Raw genomic sequence first — 18,305 nt, 5'->3', positions numbered from 1 at the left:
ACAGAGCCCTGGAGGGATCTTGTTGGGAAAAGAATTGGATTACTGTCAGGACTCTACATGCTTCAGCCCAACCAGATCCTGGGAACCAAGTATCTATTTCTAAGTGCATGCAGATTTTCATTTTCATTTGTAATTAGCACAAAGCAGAACCAAACATTTGCTGTGTTTTAATGTTCCTTCAAAAGCTGCATGGCTGAAAGGAATTACTGCTAAAGCAGAGTCAAGAATAATAGACTGTTCCATTAAAGTTTCTGGGTAAAGGAGGTGCAAACATGGTTGCAGTAAAAGCACCCTGATGCAACAGCTCTCAATGGAAGAATGACACAGTTGTCTTATCCTGACAGATCCAAGACTGTCTACATTTTAAACGCCATTTCCCTTTGCTTTAACAGAACACTCAATTCCAAGCAGCTAGTGCCATTCTCCACTCAGACACTGCTTCTCTGAGTTGAGCTCTTAGCTGGGCCTCCTAGAGTGTCATATATTTCTTGCCTGCACCTTGTCATTGTTTGCCCCAGTCGCTGTCCTTTTCTGCTCCCCAGGGGTGTGCACTTCAGGCACAGGCTAGAAAATGCAAATTGGATCTCAACTTGTGATGTTTGGATTTTAAAATCTCTCTTGGTTTTGTTGCATCTGTGTGAACACATGATTTAGAAAGGGGAGGATGGAATGGGAGGAACAACACTCCCCTTTAAGACCACCTAGTTTGACTTTTTGCATGTGGCTTTTGCCTATGTTGTGCTCTGCAAACTGAAAGAAAAAGTTCAGGCAAAGAAGTTCGTGCAAATAGTGCAATTTCTCTTTCTGTTCTCCAGGGAGATTATTGTTTTACATAGCCAGTTTTTCTGTTGTCCTTTTCATCCAGTTGGGCTGGAAGGTATGAGAAAGGTGAGAAATTTCTCTATGGCTACCCGACTATAACTGCAGTGCATGAAGCAGTCAGTACTGTAGCATGATTGAAGCTTGTGTTTGGCAAACTATCCTAGGTATGGATGTCTGCCTTCTTAAACATTATCCTAAAGGAAGTATTTTACTCCTGCATATTTCCCTATCTATGTGGTCTGTTCACACTGGCTTTAGTGCTAGGGTAAACTTTTATTTCCACATGGGATTTGGGTCCCAGTTTATATCCAGGATCCAAACTCTTACAGGCTCTGAGGGAGGGATTGTTGAACTCCTGGATCTGAATTTTATGAAGCCTATCTCTGCAACATAGGAAGAAAAGGGAAAGAAACCATGTAGTATTTTCAGAAGCATTAACTGTTTCCTTACATCAGGAATTGGAGTTTCTAAGGAGATGGACAGTTATGATTTCTAGGGAGCTACTTCTGTCATGACAAACATTTTAAGGAAAGGTTTAAGTAAGGTTGGTGGATGCATCTCAAGTGTTTTCTGTGTAGCAAAACAACGCTGCAGAAGTTATTTATTGTCTAGGAAAGTCACACTTGTGCTGGTGAGAAATTTAGCTCTCCAGAAAGGACTGTTGTCTGAGGCATGATGATTTGTTTCATTTGCCTATCTCTCTGTTCAGGGATCCCATGATGTATCATCATGAGTAGGTAGCATCATAAATGCCACATTACTCATATATAGCCATGGGCACTCTGCTATCATACTGGTTCTCCGTCCTGTGTTGCCAAACAACCCTTCCACTGTGCTATTACAGTATCTTTCCTGAAGCACAGGATGGAATCAAGAAAAAACTGATTTTTATCTTGCTGCCTTGAGAGGCACCTTTCACACAATAAGGACTCTCTTTGCAATTGGAGAGGCTTCATTAGACCATGCCAGCAGCAAACAGTAATGAAAGTTCCAGGCACAGCTCTGAACTTTCCTGTTGTTCCCAAAGTTACTTGAACTTCACATAGACTTGGTGTCTCCTTTTTTCCACTTCTAATGCAATGTGGCTTTAAAAAAAGAAAAGAAAAATGAGGGCTGATAAAGAAAGAGCATAATTATTTATACTAGAGAGAGTAAATTTCACTGCAGCTTGTTTTCTTCGTAAGTAGCCCTTTTGTGTCCATTTGGGAGACTCTTCTTCCAGTAGCTACAAGCCTGCATTACTGCTTTCAACTCCTTCCTTCTCCTTAGCCTTATGAAAATCCCAAAGTAACAGTTACTAGAAGAGGTGCCTGAGCCATGCTGGTTGCTGACTGGTCTGGCCAGAATCCTGAAGGGGAACATCCGATTGTTTTAGCAGCACCTTTCTTAAAAAAACACAGCCTTATTCCTACGGAAAGGAAAGTCATACTCAGCCTTAAAGCAGCCCTGATACTATACTACAACAAGCCGATAAGGGCGGGGAGTGCTACTTATCTTGTATAAAGCAGCTTACATACAAGAAGCTGAGAGAAAATTTTCCAACACAGAGTTCTACAAATTCCTGACTGAGGACCCCATAGCACAATACCAGGAAGAGCTAGACACACTCTTAAAGAAGCTACCTCTGGAAACAGAGGAGAGGATTAATGCTTCCATCTACTGACTACGGTGAGTCAGTTGTTTCCATATGCTATAAGAGCTGCCAACTATTTGACAGACACTACAGGTTTCCTAAAACTAGTTTATATTGACAAGCTTCCAGCTACCATCATATTAGCTACCATGAATGTTACATCTCTGTACACCAACATCTCCCATGAGGATGGATTACAAACCATAAAGAACGTGATCTCCTACAAGGATGTTGTTTCTGTTTCCATCACACTCTCCTGCTTTGTCCTCGCACAACTGTTTCATATTTGAGGACTCCCTATACCTACAAACAAACAGCACTATCATGGGCATATGTATGGCCTCCCCAGTATGCCAACAGATTATAACAGACTCTGTCCAGTGGTTCTCAACATTTGGTACCTTACGTACCCCTTGCTGATTGACACAGCAGAAGCAAAACCGGAAGTCTAACCATAGCGCTTCCAGTTTCCTTGCTGCAGCCTGAGGCAAAGCAGCCTGCACGGGGCCTCCCTCCCTATCCCCTGGCACACTGATGCTGGGGAATGAAAGCCCCGGGCACAGCAGGAGGGGCAGCAGCCGGAACTTCTGGCCTGAGCAGGCAAAGATCACCAGCGTACCCCCTGCTTGTGTCTCGCATATCCCCAAGGGTATGTGTACCACGGGTTGAGAAACTGCTGTAGTCCATTTCCTCTGTAGCTGTCCCCTCATCCCCCCTGGTATACCTAAGGTATATTGACCTCTCCATCATATGTACATATGGGAAGGAATCTCTAAAGAAAGTCCCAGTGGAATTTAACAACTTCCACTTCTCCTTCAGACCCGACTCTGGAATACCCTGCCCAGCAAATTCATTTCTTGAACACCACGGTGAAAGTTTGCAATGGCCATATCACCATCACATTGTATCGAAAACCAGCCTACAGCTATAGCCACCTTCACGCCAGCAGCTCAGCTTAAGCCACAGCTAGATCCAGTATCTACAGATAAGCTTTATGTTGCAACCGTATCTGCTCCAATCCCCCTGGCTGGCATGGACACTTTAAGGATCTGGAGCAGAAATTCTTACCATTACAATGCAGTCCTAAAACCATAGCCACTCAAATCAGCAGAGCCAAACTCAGACCCTATGCTGACTGCTAGAATACCAGCTCTAAGACAAGGACAGTAGAATCCCTTCTGGTTGTTACCTACAGCCCTCAGCATGAGTACCTTAAACATATGGGGTGCTGACAGATGTGGGGGGAAAAAGCAGTGCTTTACCAGAAGTGGAAGTGTCTTAGTTTGACCCATCTCCCCAGTGCCACTTCAACAGGGCTTTTTGGCACTTTATCTAAGCTGATTCAATTAGCTATTAGTTAAAAGCAGCAAAAAGCCATTTGGGAGAGCTGGGTCAAACTAACACAGTGCCTCTTCTAGGCATGCTTTGTGCACTGAGCTGAAAGTAAAGCACGGGGTTTTGCTTATTTCTTTTTTTTTTTTTTTTCATATCTGTAAGCACCCATCATTAACCTTCAACCCCTCCTGGAAAATGACAACCACCTCAAGGTAGCTAGGACACATTAGCTGCTCCATAGCTTAGTCAGCCCCTTGGCCTCAAACAGTGTATCTCTAGCAGCAGGACCTAACTCCTGTTCTCACCAAGGCACCAGGACTTGCTATGAGCCCAGATGCCTGCTGTGCTCCTTCATCAATACAGACTATATCATCACAGGAACAGACAATATGGTTTATAAACATTGAATGTTATTTACCTGCACCTCTATCAATGTCACGTATGCCATCAGCTGCTTAGTGTCCTTCATCTATTGACATTGGACCGATAGGTGATCCCTACTAGGCCTGTGCAAAACAGCTAGTATTCGCTTTGGATTTAGCCGATTCAGGGGACAGTGATTCGATTTGGTCATTCGAATCACTGTCCCAAATCAATCTGGCCAAATATGATTCGGAGATTTGGCTGCTGCGAAAGCAGTCGAATCTCTGAATCACACAGTCCTTATCCCCCATCCACTCTCAATGCCTGCCCCAGCTCCCAGCTCTTTGGGGAAAAAAAGCCCCTACTCGCTAGCTCCTGCCCAGCGGGGGGAGGAGGGGGCAATCTCTGCTGCCTCCCGCTGCCCCCCACTGCATGGGGGGCTCTGCCATGAGCCTCCAACCCCCACCCACTCTTCCAGCCCCCCCATGGCTGCTCCATCCGCCCCAGCTCCTGGTCCTTTAAAAAAAAAAAAAAAAAAGCAGCCCTGAATCACTGGATGCTGCCCAGCAGGGTGTGATCCCCCCACCCCCCACTGTCCCATGCTGCATGGGGACTCTGGACGAGCCCCCAAAAGCCCTGAGGCCACTGCAGTATCTAGTAAGCTTGGGGTTTCTTTTCTTTTCTTTTTTTTTTTCTTAAAGGGCCAGAGCTGGGGTGGGCAGGGCAGCCATGGGGGAGTTGGGGGAGCAGGCAGGGGATGGGAACTGGTGGGGAACCCCACATGGTCCCCTCCACCCTCCTCCAGCCCCCCGCCCTCCCCTGGCCCCTGCTTACCAGCTCAGAGTCCAGGTCCTGCTGCAGCGGGCAGGGACTGGCCAAATCACTGAAGCTCTCTGACTTTTTTCCAAATTGATTTGGAGAACTTCAAATCAATTCAGACCTTTGAATTGGTCCCCTGATTTGATTCGGATTCAGAGATTTGGCCACCAATTGGGCCGAATCTCCTCCAAATCAAATCAGCACCCGAAGCTTCGCACAGCCCTAATCCCTACGTGTATGAATGAATGGACACCAACCTGACATTCATTCCACAAAGACGCACAAGTCTTTGCCATTTTAATCTTCCTGTACATTCCATGGCTGACCTCAGGATAGTTGTTCTTAGACAACAAAACTTTAAAAATGAAATTGAATAGGAAATTGTGGAACAAGAAATCATCCACAGAATGCATTGTGTTTTTGAGTATGGTCTAAACTAAGGCTACAGCTTCTTATCCCATTACCTCAGGGGTTTTCAACCTTTTTAACAAGTGTACACCTTTTCTTTCAAAGTTCCAGTTCAGGTACCCCTTCATATTTTTTTCTTGTTTTTAAGGCAGGAGGGGGGGTGTGCAGTGCAAATCAAGCCAGCTATGGTGAGGGAGGGAGTGGGGCTGGGGCTGGGCCTAGGGCTGCACAGCTGGGGCAGAGGACAGGATGGAGCCGTCAGCAGCTTGTCCCGGGGGGAGGGGGGCACTCCTACCAGTGCACACACCCTGGGAGGGCATGGGGGCATGTGCCCCCAGATCTGCATGCAAGGCAGGGTGGGCTGGCCCAGCAGTGGGGGAGGGAGTGGGGCTGGGGCTGCTCCTCCAGCTACGTGCACTCCTGGGAGGGCATGGGAGTGTGTGCCCCCAGATCTGCGTGAGGGAGGACAGTGCCACTGCGGGCTGCACTGCCCCAACCACACTTCCTCCCCCACTGCTGGGGTTTTAGTCTGCCCCCTCCCCCTTCCCCCAGCCCCTTCCCTCACAACATACTTACCAGCTGGACCCAGCTGCTCTCCTGGCCACCTGTGTGCTGCTCTGCAGCTGTGCACACACACAGGGCACTTACTGGCTACATTAGGTCTGTGTACCCCCTAGGACCTTTTTAAGTACCTTTAGGGGTATGCATAACAGCAGTCGACAACCACTGTATTACCTGCATTAGCTTTTTTAACCCCTCTGTCCCTCAGTAAATTAACTTTTTTTGTTCCTGTGGCCTACCCACCTTGCCTCTCTCAGCAGTGCCCCTTCCTTTTTCCTCTCCTTCTCTGCCCTTTGTATTCTAATCACTGCTTTTTATTTGGAAACTCTGCTTCCTGCAGTCCCTTCACAGGTTTTAAAGTAACCCCTTTGCTTATGAAACCTTTTGCTACACTTTACTGGCCTGTGGGCCAGATCTGGCTCATGGAGCCACTGTATCCAACTTATGGAGCTTGGAAGTCTTTGTCTGTGTCCATGCCAGGGCTGGGTGGTGAAGACCCGTGCCAGGACTGGCCAGCTGGAAACTGCACCTGTGCTGCTGCCACTTTCCCCTGCCCCCCAAAGCTGCAGTGTGGGCATAGTTTCAAGCTGACAGGGAGCTGAGGTGGTGTTGGGCAGCTTCCAGCCGCACCCATGCTGCAGCTGGGTAGCTGGCAGGGGAGGGGCAGAGACGCACAGCAGCAGCATGGTACAGCAGCCTTCACCTTGAGCCTTCGTAAAGTCCCTGAGGTGCCGCTGTGTTTGCATGTGAGCTCAGTAGGTTATCCAGCTAACGTTTTAGTTGTGGGAGATATCACTGAAGTCTTGTTTGGTTTCCCTGATATGCAGCAATCTGTAACCACATTCCACCTATTATGATAAAACCAGCACTGCATCTTATCCTTGACTGAATGACAACAGAATCATAGGGTTGGTTAAGGCAAGAAATGACTTCTGGTTTGAGGTGGGAGATTGCACTGCTGGAAGGGGAGGGGGGAGATGGAGGTGGGCTCCCATTTAGGAAAGCATTAGTACATCACAAATTGAGGGCTACAGAAGAAATAGATGGACATTGTACTGTCTTAACTAGAAAAAAAAATGGCTCATGCATAAAGCTGCTTGGAATATCTATTAGACCAGTTCTTGGGAACCTTCTGCCACTGGCAACTGTAAGCAAACACCGGGTGTAACTCAATAGGGGAGCAGTTGAAAAGCGACAGTGTCAAATTGGTGAGTCCTGTAACTGCATGAAACTATTCCCAAGGCAATCCATTCAAAAACATTGTTGCCCCTAGGATTCCTTTCAACAGAAAACCCAAAGATTCACATGGCCTCTTGTCCGAATTGGTATCAAGTAAACGTTTAATAGTAACCCCTAAGCTTATTACAAGTATTCTTCCTTGCAATATGACCTGGCAAGCAGTTCCTTCAGGCATTACAGCAGCAACCTTCAGTGGAACTGGCCTCAGATCCTCCGCTGGGTGTGTGGGATGTTAGTTTCTGGATTTCTCGTTGTTCAAACAAGAAATCCAAGGCTGCACCTGCCTCCCCAGGGTGGCAACACAGAACACACATGTGTTCCTTTGTCCATCACTTTTGTAATTTCTCTCATAAACTGTCCAATCCCTTGGCTCTGTACCAAGCATTCCTTATGTGGTGCACCACTCCCCTGGCACTGTGCCAGCAACATTCCTTATAGGGAAACTACTGTCCCTTGCTCACCTACTGCCCAGTCACAACACTCACATCTCCCAGTGCCACAGAAGGCGCTCTGTTCAAATCTTCTGCTTAGTTCTGGGAAGGCCTGGACTATGGCTAAGCCTTAGCATAACTCAGTTTGCCTGCTACAAACATGAAAAACTGTGGCACATGGGCGACTGGTAATGCCATAGTTGACGGGGGGCATGTGCCCCCCCCCCCCCAGCGACCAGTGAGTGACTGGGGGGGTCCCCCTGCAGCCAATCTCACTGAGGGGGTCCCCCTGCAGCTGATCCCACCAACCGGCTGGCACTTTCCCCCGTGCACCCCCTACACGTCACCACTACTGTGGCACATAGAGCCAAATGTTCAATGACTCGTTCTTTGTACCTTGAGCATGCGTACCCCAAATGATAAAGCACCAGACTCTTGGTTTCCCTCAACAATTACCCAAGGTGGGTTATATGTGGTATTTGTGAAAGGGCTTAGCCTCCATTGACTTGAGTAGAAGCATAGCTCAGCTCTGAGCTGTCTGTTTTATGAGGGAGGTCAGGGGCTAATCTATCTAGTGAGCAAAGTGGCTACCTTCCACTTGCAAGCACTTTGGCACCTGCTCTTTACTGAGCAATGCTTTCCCTAGTGACAGCTAGCCTTTGCTTTTCTGTATCAGGTGGGGGACCGAACTTTTCCTGTTGGATTCTGATCACCTTGGTCAGGATGCCCTGCTACCCTTCTACTGCAGCTTTGCTTGGGCCTTTCAGGCCTACCTCCCACCAAGAAGCCAGGGCAGGTATCTGCAATTTCCAGAGCTGATGCAGGAGACCCTAGTCCATAACTTGACTTTGCAGTTGGGGTCACTGAGCCACACCTCCAGAAGCCTACCTCTTCAACTCAGCTCAGTCTGTCTGGCTCTCAGCCAAAGCCTTGACCAATTGAATGGACCTGTGCTCTGCCTTTTAGCTAAAGTAAAAGCTGTCTTCTCTTCACATGTGCTTGCTGTGCTAGAAGATGACCTCTATGCATGACAAGTCTTCCTTGATGGTAGCTCACTAGACAGCCCCCCTCTATCACTGCCTGCTTCTCCTGCTGTGGACAAGGATGAGTGTGGCAGGCCCCAGCACCTTGCTATCCCTCCCTTTGCCCACCAAGAACAGTGGTTGGATGAACCTCTAGATCCCATCTCAGAAAGTGCGGTACACATGGACAGTCACAGTACATTATACTCATGTTCTTGCCACTTGTCTCAACTTGACTTGGAGGTGGTACTTAGTGACATCAACACCAGAGCAAGCGCATGGACCTGGCACACCCTGTACAAACTACCCATCTCCAAAGAACTGGTGACCTGCAGTGGCCACTGCTGCATGGGGTCCTGGCCACAGGCACCTTAGTCTGTCTCTGAGATCCAATGGCACTGTTGGCCTGACCTTCCTGCAAAGAGAAGGTGGAGGAGACTCTTTCAGGCCTTCCTGGACTGCCTTCAGCTGCAGTTCCTTGCTGCCCTCAACATCCTTTTTGGAATTCTGGACTTGGGAGATGGTGTACATTACGGCTGTGCAAAATGATACAGTTCTGTTTTGATTTGAGTTTTGAGGTTTCGATGGAACAGGATTTTGTTTTGAATTTAATTTCAAGTTGAAACAGCTGTTCCATTTCATGTCATCGAAACAGTGAGGCTGTTTCGATGTTTCGCCCGTTCTCTACAATGGGGAAGCTTGAAATAGTCTCTCTCATCTGGCAGGCAGATTGGGCCCCAACCCCAGGAGGGCTGCTGGGGCTGTGCCAGTCCTCCTGGGGCTGAAGGGCCTCCCCCCCCCGATCTGCCTGCCAGATGAGGGCGGGAAGCCGGTGCTGTCATCTGGGACTGGGGAAGGGAACTGAGCCCTATTGCTCAGTTCTCCTTCCCAGCACTAGATCGGGCTGGGGAAAGGAAATCAGCCCAGCTGGGCTGAGTTGCCTTTCCCAGCCTGATCCAGCTCAGTTCCCTTCTCCAGCCTGATTGCAGCACTGGGGAGGGGGACTGAGCCGGGGCTCAGTTCCCTTCCCCTATGCTGTGATCAGCTTCCTGCACCCCAGCTGCAGGAGGTGGCAAGAACCAGGGCTGTGCTTCCCTTGTGGCTGAGCCTGGAGCCATTGGGAATGCAGCCCTGGTTCTCCCCCCATCTCCCACCACCTGACTGGCTGCTTTGAAACTCAAAACGTTTTCAAACTTTCAAGACATACAAAAAACTAGAACTCTTGGTTTCAAAATGATACCTTGTATTAGACCAACTGGAAAATGGCAAGAAAATTGTCCTTTTCTTCAAGCTTTTGGGATCAAAGTCCCTTTGTCAGGCTCTGGGAAAAGTGTAGAGGGTAGAAGATGGTAAACAGTCCCCATAGGTAAGAAATAAACTTCATTTTTGTGCAGAGGGAGCTGAAGATGGAAGGCTGTCCCTCTGGGTCCATGGGAGTGTCTGTGAGCTGTGTTGAGTAGCTCTTCGATGTGTTGATCAAGGAGAATTCCTTCCCTGGAGATGTCAGATGGCAGGCAGGGAGGTAAAAAAAAAACAGCAAACTTCCTTGTTGTTCTGCAATGAAGTTTAAAATCCAAAAATCGCCTGAGATTTGGTATCTTCCAAGTACACCCCTGAAACATGGTAGCTGTATTGGTCTGAGACCAGAAAAAAACATACAAAAAACTAGAACTCTTGGTTCCAAAATGATGCCGTTTTCCAGTTGGTCTAATAAAAGGTATCATTTTGGAACCAAGAGTTCTAGTTTTTTTGTATGTCTTTTTGTCTCAGACCAACACAGCTACCAAGTATACCCTTGAAACTTTCAAAGCGTTTTGACTTGTCTTGTTTTGTTTTGAGGCTGTTTCGAAGCCGTTCATTTGGTTTCGATTTCGCTGTTTGGAACTTGAAATGAGTTGAAACAGTGTCAAAACAAAACGGCTGGTGAAATTTTGCATAGCCCTAGTGTCCATCTCTATTCTGTACCGAGCAGCCAAAAGGCATATGATCTGCCTGGCCAATTTCCTACTGGCAACTCTGAAAAGCCACAGAAACAGGCTTACAGGAGCCACCTCTGACACCATCCAACACTTCTGCTTCCTGGTCCGGGTACTTTTTACACTTGAATTTGGATACTTTACCTTGCAACAAAATGTGGACTCATTTGTGTTGTGCTGGGTCACTGAAGCGCCACTTTGCAAGGTAGAAGGCAGACAGTTGGTCCTACTTGTGTAACCCTATAAGGGACAAGGGGAGGAGGGGTGTAATGGGGGCCTTCTCGGGGCCGATTTACCTTTGGCCCGCCCACCTGTTTCTGGGCCAACCGCCTGCCTTCTCTCCTGCCACACCTTGTTATTAATTAATTAACCATCTTAATTAGGCAGGACACTGCCCATTTTTCTGCCCCAATGCCAGGGAGCGCTATCTGCAGCTCTGTACCTCCTCTACACCACAGCCCATGCCTCGCAGATGGTATCCATAATTACTCTCACTGGTCCCACACTGGGCCCCAGAATCCTCCTATCAGGACCCCTCCAAGATCCTTCCATTCAGGTGGCCTACCCTGCCTTCATTCAGGCCATCTAGCTCCCTGAAACTATTTTCCCTTTTCAGGTGTGGTCCCCCTGAGACCTTTGGCCATACAGGCCCTGGCCTCACCTCCAAGGCCAGTCAGAAACCCCAGGCCCTCCTAGCTCTGGGCATCCCTTGCAGTGGGCCCCTGGCCCTTTCAACAGGCCTGGTCCTGGCCCCAGCATTGACCAGTTGAGAGTACTCTCTCAATCAGGTCTGAGTCTCTAGCCCCACTATCTCCAGGGTCTGCCTTCTGGCCCTATTAGCCAGTGACCCACCCAGTTGTGGGGGCTAGGGGTCAAGACACCCCGACCCACCTTTCACCAGGATGGTAACTGGCCTGGCATTTCCCGGGGGCTCCCGTACCACTGAGAGCCCCACCAGGCTACCCACTCCCGGCAGGGTGCAGTTCTGGTCATGCCCAGGACCAGGAGCCTCCTGACCATCCCCTACAGCTCCTCCCTTACCTCCAGGGTGTTCCAACAACCCTGCAGCCAGATGATGTTGCTGTCTAACCTGCCAGCAGCAAAATGCCCTGCTTATATAGGAAGCCCTGAATCTAAAATGACTGCCGCTAGCTGGCACCTGCTAGCTGTTTGGCTCTGATCTTAAAGTGGCAGGCACAAACAGTGCCCTGCCATAAGGGGGCTTTGATCTCTGGTGACATGATGTTTTTTGTCACTTAAAAAAAGTGTTTCATACTCATACTCAAAAGTGTGCTGTTAGCTTTTATTTATTTATTTATTTAGCATAACCTCTGAGATTCTTAGCACTGTGGTTAGGGAAGCTTCCCAGCATACAGCAGTCTTAACCTTGAGCCTGAGTAAAGAGTTTGAGGTGTTCCCGTTTAGAAAAGAGACAAGTTATCATGTGTAGGCTATACATACGACCTAGCTCACCCAGGTCTTCTCTGTGGGAGGGTTAGCTGGCTCTGTCAGTAACACAGAGAAAAGCACTATGCAAGGCATGAAATGTAAAATAGATGAAGGATGTGATTGTAGACCTTAAACCTTGTTCTTTGCTCCCCAGGATCTTGTGGACTGGCACAGACCACTTCTATGGCAGGTGGGTCACCTGGGGGAGAAATATGATGAGTGGGTGCATCAACCTGTGGATCGACCCATCCGTTTATTCCACTCAGATATCATAGAGTCCTTCTCAAAAACAGCCTGGTAAGTGTCTGAAGATATCTCACTGAAGCTTGTTCTGACCTCATCTGTCTGCAAGGCAGGTGCTGCTTGGTGCATCCAAGAATAGAACTTTGAATAGGTATTGACCAGAGATGGCATCCCCAGGGAAGGGATAGAAGTCTGTATCTGGCTGGCCTTTTCCTGCCCATCTACCTTTTGTCATAGCACTGACAACTCCTGCTGTTCTGGTTGGAGAAACCTGTTGCATGCAGGCATTCAGGGTGCTGAAATCTGAAGGTTAGACTGAGCTCTGGTACCAAGACAGTTTCCTATGGGTGATTCAACATCTGTGTCTTGCTGGAACCATGAAGACCTTTCTCCCATCATTTACCACCTTCTAATCAGTACTACAATGAATACAATGAGAATTACTTTGTCAAGGAATGATATTGGATGAGACTTGCTTTATAGTCCACCAATGTTCCTTTTCCCATAACACTCCACAGCTGTGGGTCAGCTGACAGGCTGTAACAGTTAGGGCTGCACGAAGCTTCAGGTACTGATTCGATTTGGAGGAGATGTGACCCGATTCGGTGGCCAAATCTTCAAATCTGAATCGAATCAGGGGACCAATAAAAAGGTCTGAATCAATTTGAAGCTCTCCAAATCTTTGGAAAAGATTCAGAGATCTTTGATGATTTGGGCAGTCTCTGCCAGCTGCAGCGGGGAGCTGGAGCCAGACTTGGAGCTGGTAAGTAGGGGGCGGAGGAGGGGAGGCTGGAGGAAGGGGGAGGGGACCATGGGGGGGACCCCCACCAGCCCCTGTCCCCTGCCTGCTCCCCCAGCCCCCCCTCCATGGCTGCCCCAGCTCCTGGTGCTTTAAAAAAAAAAAAAGCCCCAACTCACCAGGTGATGCCAGGCAGGGGGTGATTCCTGCTGCCCCCCACTGCCCCACGCTGCATGGGGGGGCTCTGTCACAAGCCCCCTGACCTCTGCCCCTTCTCCCAGCCCCCACCCCTCCATGGTTGCCCTACCCACCCCAGCTCCAGCCCCCTTTTTTTTTTCCTCCCCTTAAATGAAAAAAACCCCGAACTCACCAGTGCTCCTGCAGCGGCCCTGGGGCTTCAAATCACTGAATCGAATCACTGTCCCCCAAATCGGCTGAATCTGAATCCAAAGTGAATACTAGCCGCTTTGCACAGGCCTAGTAACAGTCTGTGCGTATGCTCTTACCCCAGGGATGCCCCTTTGCACTTGCTGTAGGGTAAGCATGTGAATGCAAGTAGCTATGACCACATAATACCATAATGCTATAGTTTCCTCATAGCACTTGTTTGTTTAGCAGTACCTAAAGGTTCCCATGCCAGTTACTGCTGTTTTAAGGTGCAGAAAGACTACATCAAAACTTTTTTCATATTTTTCTTGAATCATGACATCTTTCTAGTGGATTTTGGTTGTTGAGGCCTGCCAGGCAATAGTGTAACTACTCCAGGGTTGGCAATCAGAACACAACTCCCATATGTGAACTAGAGGGGCTACCAGAGTACTGCTAGGCCTGAGGTGTTGATGCAGGCAGCAACCAGGGGTTTAACAGAACAGTGACTGAACGTTGCTCCCTCCTTACTGCAGCTCCCATATTTTTCCGCTGCAAAATTTACCTTTACTAATTTGCCACTGCAACAAAATTTGGCAGCAGTTGCAGTGCGGGCAACGCTAGGGTCTTGTTTGGCATCTGCTCTTTTAACTCCCCAGCTGCTGGCTATGTCACTGCCACCTCCTGACTGCAGCATGAGACTGCCAGAGACCTGTCCCCAGCCACAATATCCACAGTGACTTTTGAAGTCCCATCACAGCAGATGTTGCCCAAGGCATGAACCTTACCAGTTACACCTCTGCTACCACATGTAAAATGGTCAGTATTTGGGTTTTGTGGCCAATACTTGTCCAAGTTTCCCCTGCAGCAGTCATTTTAGCTTCTGTCAGCCTGAAGCAGGTGTTTAAATATTCTTGTGACTTGTGCCCTGTTCTTGAATTAAGTTTCCATTGTAGCACCAAGAAACCTCTCATTCTTGAATGTGTTTCTTCCATCTTCTAGGTATATAGTTATTGTGGTTTGGATGCCTGTAGTCCTGTATGTCAGCTGGCTCTGCTACACTTCTCTTGGTCAGGGAAACACCAGGCTCTTCTCTTCTTTGACATCAGGTATTTAATCCCACTGCTGTATCTTTAAGAAATCAATGGAAGGGAACCATGCTTGGTCCTTTAAATGCAGGTTTTCCCCATGAGTTGCTACCAGGCTTCATTGACCTGTGCTGTCCTGTAATGTGAAGGTGACACTAAATCGGTGCATGGGAGGAGAGAGGGAACAACAGGAGGCATGACTAGCTTGCTTTTCTTTTTCTTTCCCCAGTACATTTTTCAAAATAAAATGCAGTTTGTTGCTTGGAATAGCAGTGAACTAACTCTGCATTCATATCCAGCTATTGAAATAACATTTGGCCTCTTCCTCATTGTTGACTGTGCTTCATTTAAAGGCTGACCTTGTTTATAATCTCGTCCTATGCTTTCCCTTTAATTGTACATGCAACAGCGGTCCTCTTGGGGCCTATCTCCATGGCCTGCTCACCTGTTCTTGGGCCAACCACCCACCTTCTCACCCTCCATGCCTTGATGTTAATTAATTAATTAATAGATGTCAATTAAGTGGGAGGCCACCCATTTTGCTGCCCCGATGCCAGGGGGCACTCTGCCCCACCTTCTTTCAGGCTCCCTAGCTCCCTGAAACTATTTTCCCCTCTCAGGTGTGGTACCCCTGGGACCTTTGGCTACCAGCCCTGGCCCACCTCCAGGCCAGTCAGGACCCCAGGCCTCCAGCTCTTGGGCATCCCTCATGGTGGGCCCCTGGCCCTTTTGACCATCCTGGTCTTGGCCCCAGCATGGGCCAGTCAAGGGTACGCTATCACTCAGGTTGAGTCTCTAGCCCTTTTCTGTCCCCTGGGGTCTGCCCTCTGGGCCCTACAAACACAGGGGTTACCCACCCAGTGGTGGGGGCTAGGGATTAAGGCACCCCAACCCAACTTTCACCAGGATGGTAACTGGCCTGGCATTTCCTGGGGGCTCCCGCACCACTGAGAGCCTCACCAGGCCACCCACTCCTGGCAGGGTGCAGTTTTAGGTCATGCCCAGGACCAGGACCAGGTCATGCCTAACCATCCCCTACAGCTCCTCCCTTACTTCCAGAGATAGATCTCAGCAGACCTCTGGCCAGGCAATGTTGTTGCCTGGCCTCTAGCAGCTGAGCTGCCCTGTTTATATAGACAGCCCCTGACTCAAAATGGCTGCCCTCATCAGGCACCTGGTGGCTGCCAGCTCCAGGCCCTTAAAGTGGCAGGCACACACAGAGTGGCAGGCGCACACAGTGCCCTGACAGTACAGTTCGTGACCTGGACCCACATTCACTTGGCTACTGAGGTCTTACTGTGGGGGCTGCTGTTGGGAGTGTAGGCTGCATAGTCTGTTGTCATCTTCTTATGTGAATTTGCTTTTTAGGTGAGACATTTATCAAAATATTGACAAGGAATTACTGTCCTACACTGGTACCTTATGCTGAATTTTGGCAACACTTCTTTGCTGTAAATCCAGCTCCAAATGGCCTCATTCCCTAAGTACATAAAATGGTCTCAGTAGTCTGGAATGGTTTTAAAAACAAATGGAGCAAGATTCTCCACAATTGACTTTGGCATTCTTTGACACAGCTGCAAATCATTGTACTCTGAATACATATCTAGCCAAACCAAACTAAGGAACCCACAGGCTCTGGAGATGACAGACCCCAGCTCTGGTGGCCTCCAGCCTGCTGTACTAAAATGTACCCAGTTTTGCCACTGAAAGTAAGAGATAGAAACAGCAATGTCATTTTGCAGCCCACCAGAATTGTTAATCTCATTGTTTAGTGCTGCTGGTACTTAACAGGCCTTTCACAACATGGCATTTGTTCATATGCAGTTCTTGCAATTGGATCTCCCACTGTCTGCCTTCCAGGCAACAACTGTAGTTAGTTGCAAGGCATCTCAGAGCTGTTTGTGTTGTTTGTTTTTAGCATGCTGTTTTCCTCCCCTTTCAATTGAATTACTTTTGAGATGCCATTTAGTACTAGCATCAGTTGTATCAAGGGTAGAGGGGAATCTCCTCCTCTTGGCAGGCTGACCCAGTGTGAAGTGGCATTGGCCCAGCAGCATGCACTTGAGCTGGTCGTTTCATGGGGCAGAGAGTGGGTGCATTCAGGGTGTGAATTACAAGGGAGCTTGGGGAGCTGAGCCCCACCCCATAAGAGACGAGAGCCCTCCTGTAAGATTTGAACGTCATAACTGGGAGGGGGGGGGTCGGTCTCTGGTCAGATTGCTCCTCCCAATGAACCGGTTTAATTTTTTTTGCAGACGAACTCTGGGTGCATTTGGAAATAGCTGATAGCTGATGGAAGAATGACAGTTCCCTTTCACAGTAATGTTTGTTTCCCCCGCCCCCCCAGGCAGAATGAACATGAAACCTTTTTTTTTTTTTGGGGGGGGGGGGCAAGTGTAGGGGTGTGGGGGGTGGTCGAGTCCTAGTCTGGGATGTGAGTGTTCCATATCTGAGCCCCTTCCCTGTCCACTTCAGGGCAGAATTTTTCTTCCTCCCCCACCCCTTATCCCCCTCACACCAAAAGTCATCGTCATAGATTCATAGAAAATTAGGGTTGGAAGGGACCTCTGGAGGTCATCTAGTCCAACTCCCTGCTCAAAGCAGGAGCATCCCCAACTAGATCATCCCAGCCAAAGCTTTGTCTAGCCAGGTCTTGAAAACCTCCAAGGATGGAGCTTCCACCACCTCTCTGGGTAACCTGTTCCAGTGTTTTACTACCCTCCTAGTGAGAAAATGCTTCCTAATATTTAACCTAAATTTCCCTTGCTGCAGCTTGAAACTGTTGCTCCTTGTTTCATCATCTGTAAAAGTTTTGGAATTGTAATGCATCTCTGCAAAATATTCTACACCAGAACCCTGTTACAAACAACATGCTGGAGCAACCCAGCTCTCATCCATTGTGGGCCAAAGGGATTCATTAGCATGTCAAGGGCAGGCGGCTTTCCCCATGCCCACACTGGGCCCCAGCTGGGAGCTGCACCTGTGCACCTGCCACTTCTCTCAGCTCTCCAGCTGCTGCTCAGGCACCACTTCCAGTTCATGGGGAGCTACGCTGGGGCCAGGTATCTGGAAATTGTGTCAACACTGCCACTGCTTCTCCCCTTTCTCTCTCATCCCAACTGTGGTGTGGTCACAGCGCCCAGCACAGGTCTTCTACACTGCCCAGCCTTGGCATGGTAGGGCAAAGCTCTGTGGGTTGGATCCAGTGGCCCTGTGAGCTAGATGCAGCTTGTATGTTGTTGAACTCCGTTCTAGAATTAGCAGCACATTTTACTTCATTTCAGCAGAAATATTGTAACCATTGCAACTATAACTGTTGTCAGGGGGCCTCCTAGAGAAGTCACCATAAATCTGGGGTGGGAAGTTATACTTTTTGGCCTGAAGAACCTCTAGGTACTTCCCGTACACTACCCCATCAACCTCTGAGGCTTTTCAGTAACTTTCCAAATCCTTTGTCCTGTGTTCCCCTGCTGCTGCATAGTCTGCCATTAATGTGGGGAGCTGATGTCAAGGTGAGGTCAGAAATTACTTAAATGTTCAGTTTTTTCCTGATCATTTTTAGCTGATTTTCTTTTCAGGTTTCCAGAAACACATTAATACAGTAGTATTTGATTTTCACTGCCTTCTCCACCCTAAAAAAAGGTGCTGCATGTCTGCATTAGGAGCAACATTGCCAGGACTGCTTGAAACATGGATAGAAAATTTTAAGAGAAAACCTTGGTTTTAGAAAAAGCAGTCAGTAGAGATGATATCTTTTATTAGACCAACAAGATTTTTGCAAAAAAAATTCTTTAATTGCAAGCTTTCGGGC

At 48.3% G+C, this 18,305-nt stretch overlaps 1 protein-coding gene across 6 annotated transcripts in view; it reads left to right on the top strand.

The window, feature by feature from the left end:
• The window catches only part of FA2H (fatty acid 2-hydroxylase), a 143,969-nt gene that overhangs the window by 109,994 nt on the left and 15,670 nt on the right, over positions 1–18,305 (top strand). For all 6 annotated transcript variants that reach the window (XM_059713726.1, XM_059713729.1, XM_059713728.1 and 3 more), the window contains 2 exons: positions 12,213–12,355; positions 14,409–14,515. In XM_059713726.1, coding sequence (XP_059569709.1) covers positions 12,213–12,355; positions 14,409–14,515 — 250 coding nt within the window. The remainder of the gene's footprint in view (positions 1–12,212; positions 12,356–14,408; positions 14,516–18,305) is intronic.

The sequence above is a fragment of the Alligator mississippiensis genome, chromosome 10, assembly GCF_030867095.1.
Source record: "Alligator mississippiensis isolate rAllMis1 chromosome 10, rAllMis1, whole genome shotgun sequence".
NCBI lineage: Eukaryota > Metazoa > Chordata > Crocodylia > Alligatoridae > Alligator > Alligator mississippiensis.
The sequence above is the reverse complement of the archived record's forward strand: the minus strand, read 5'-3'. Positions and strand labels throughout refer to the sequence as shown.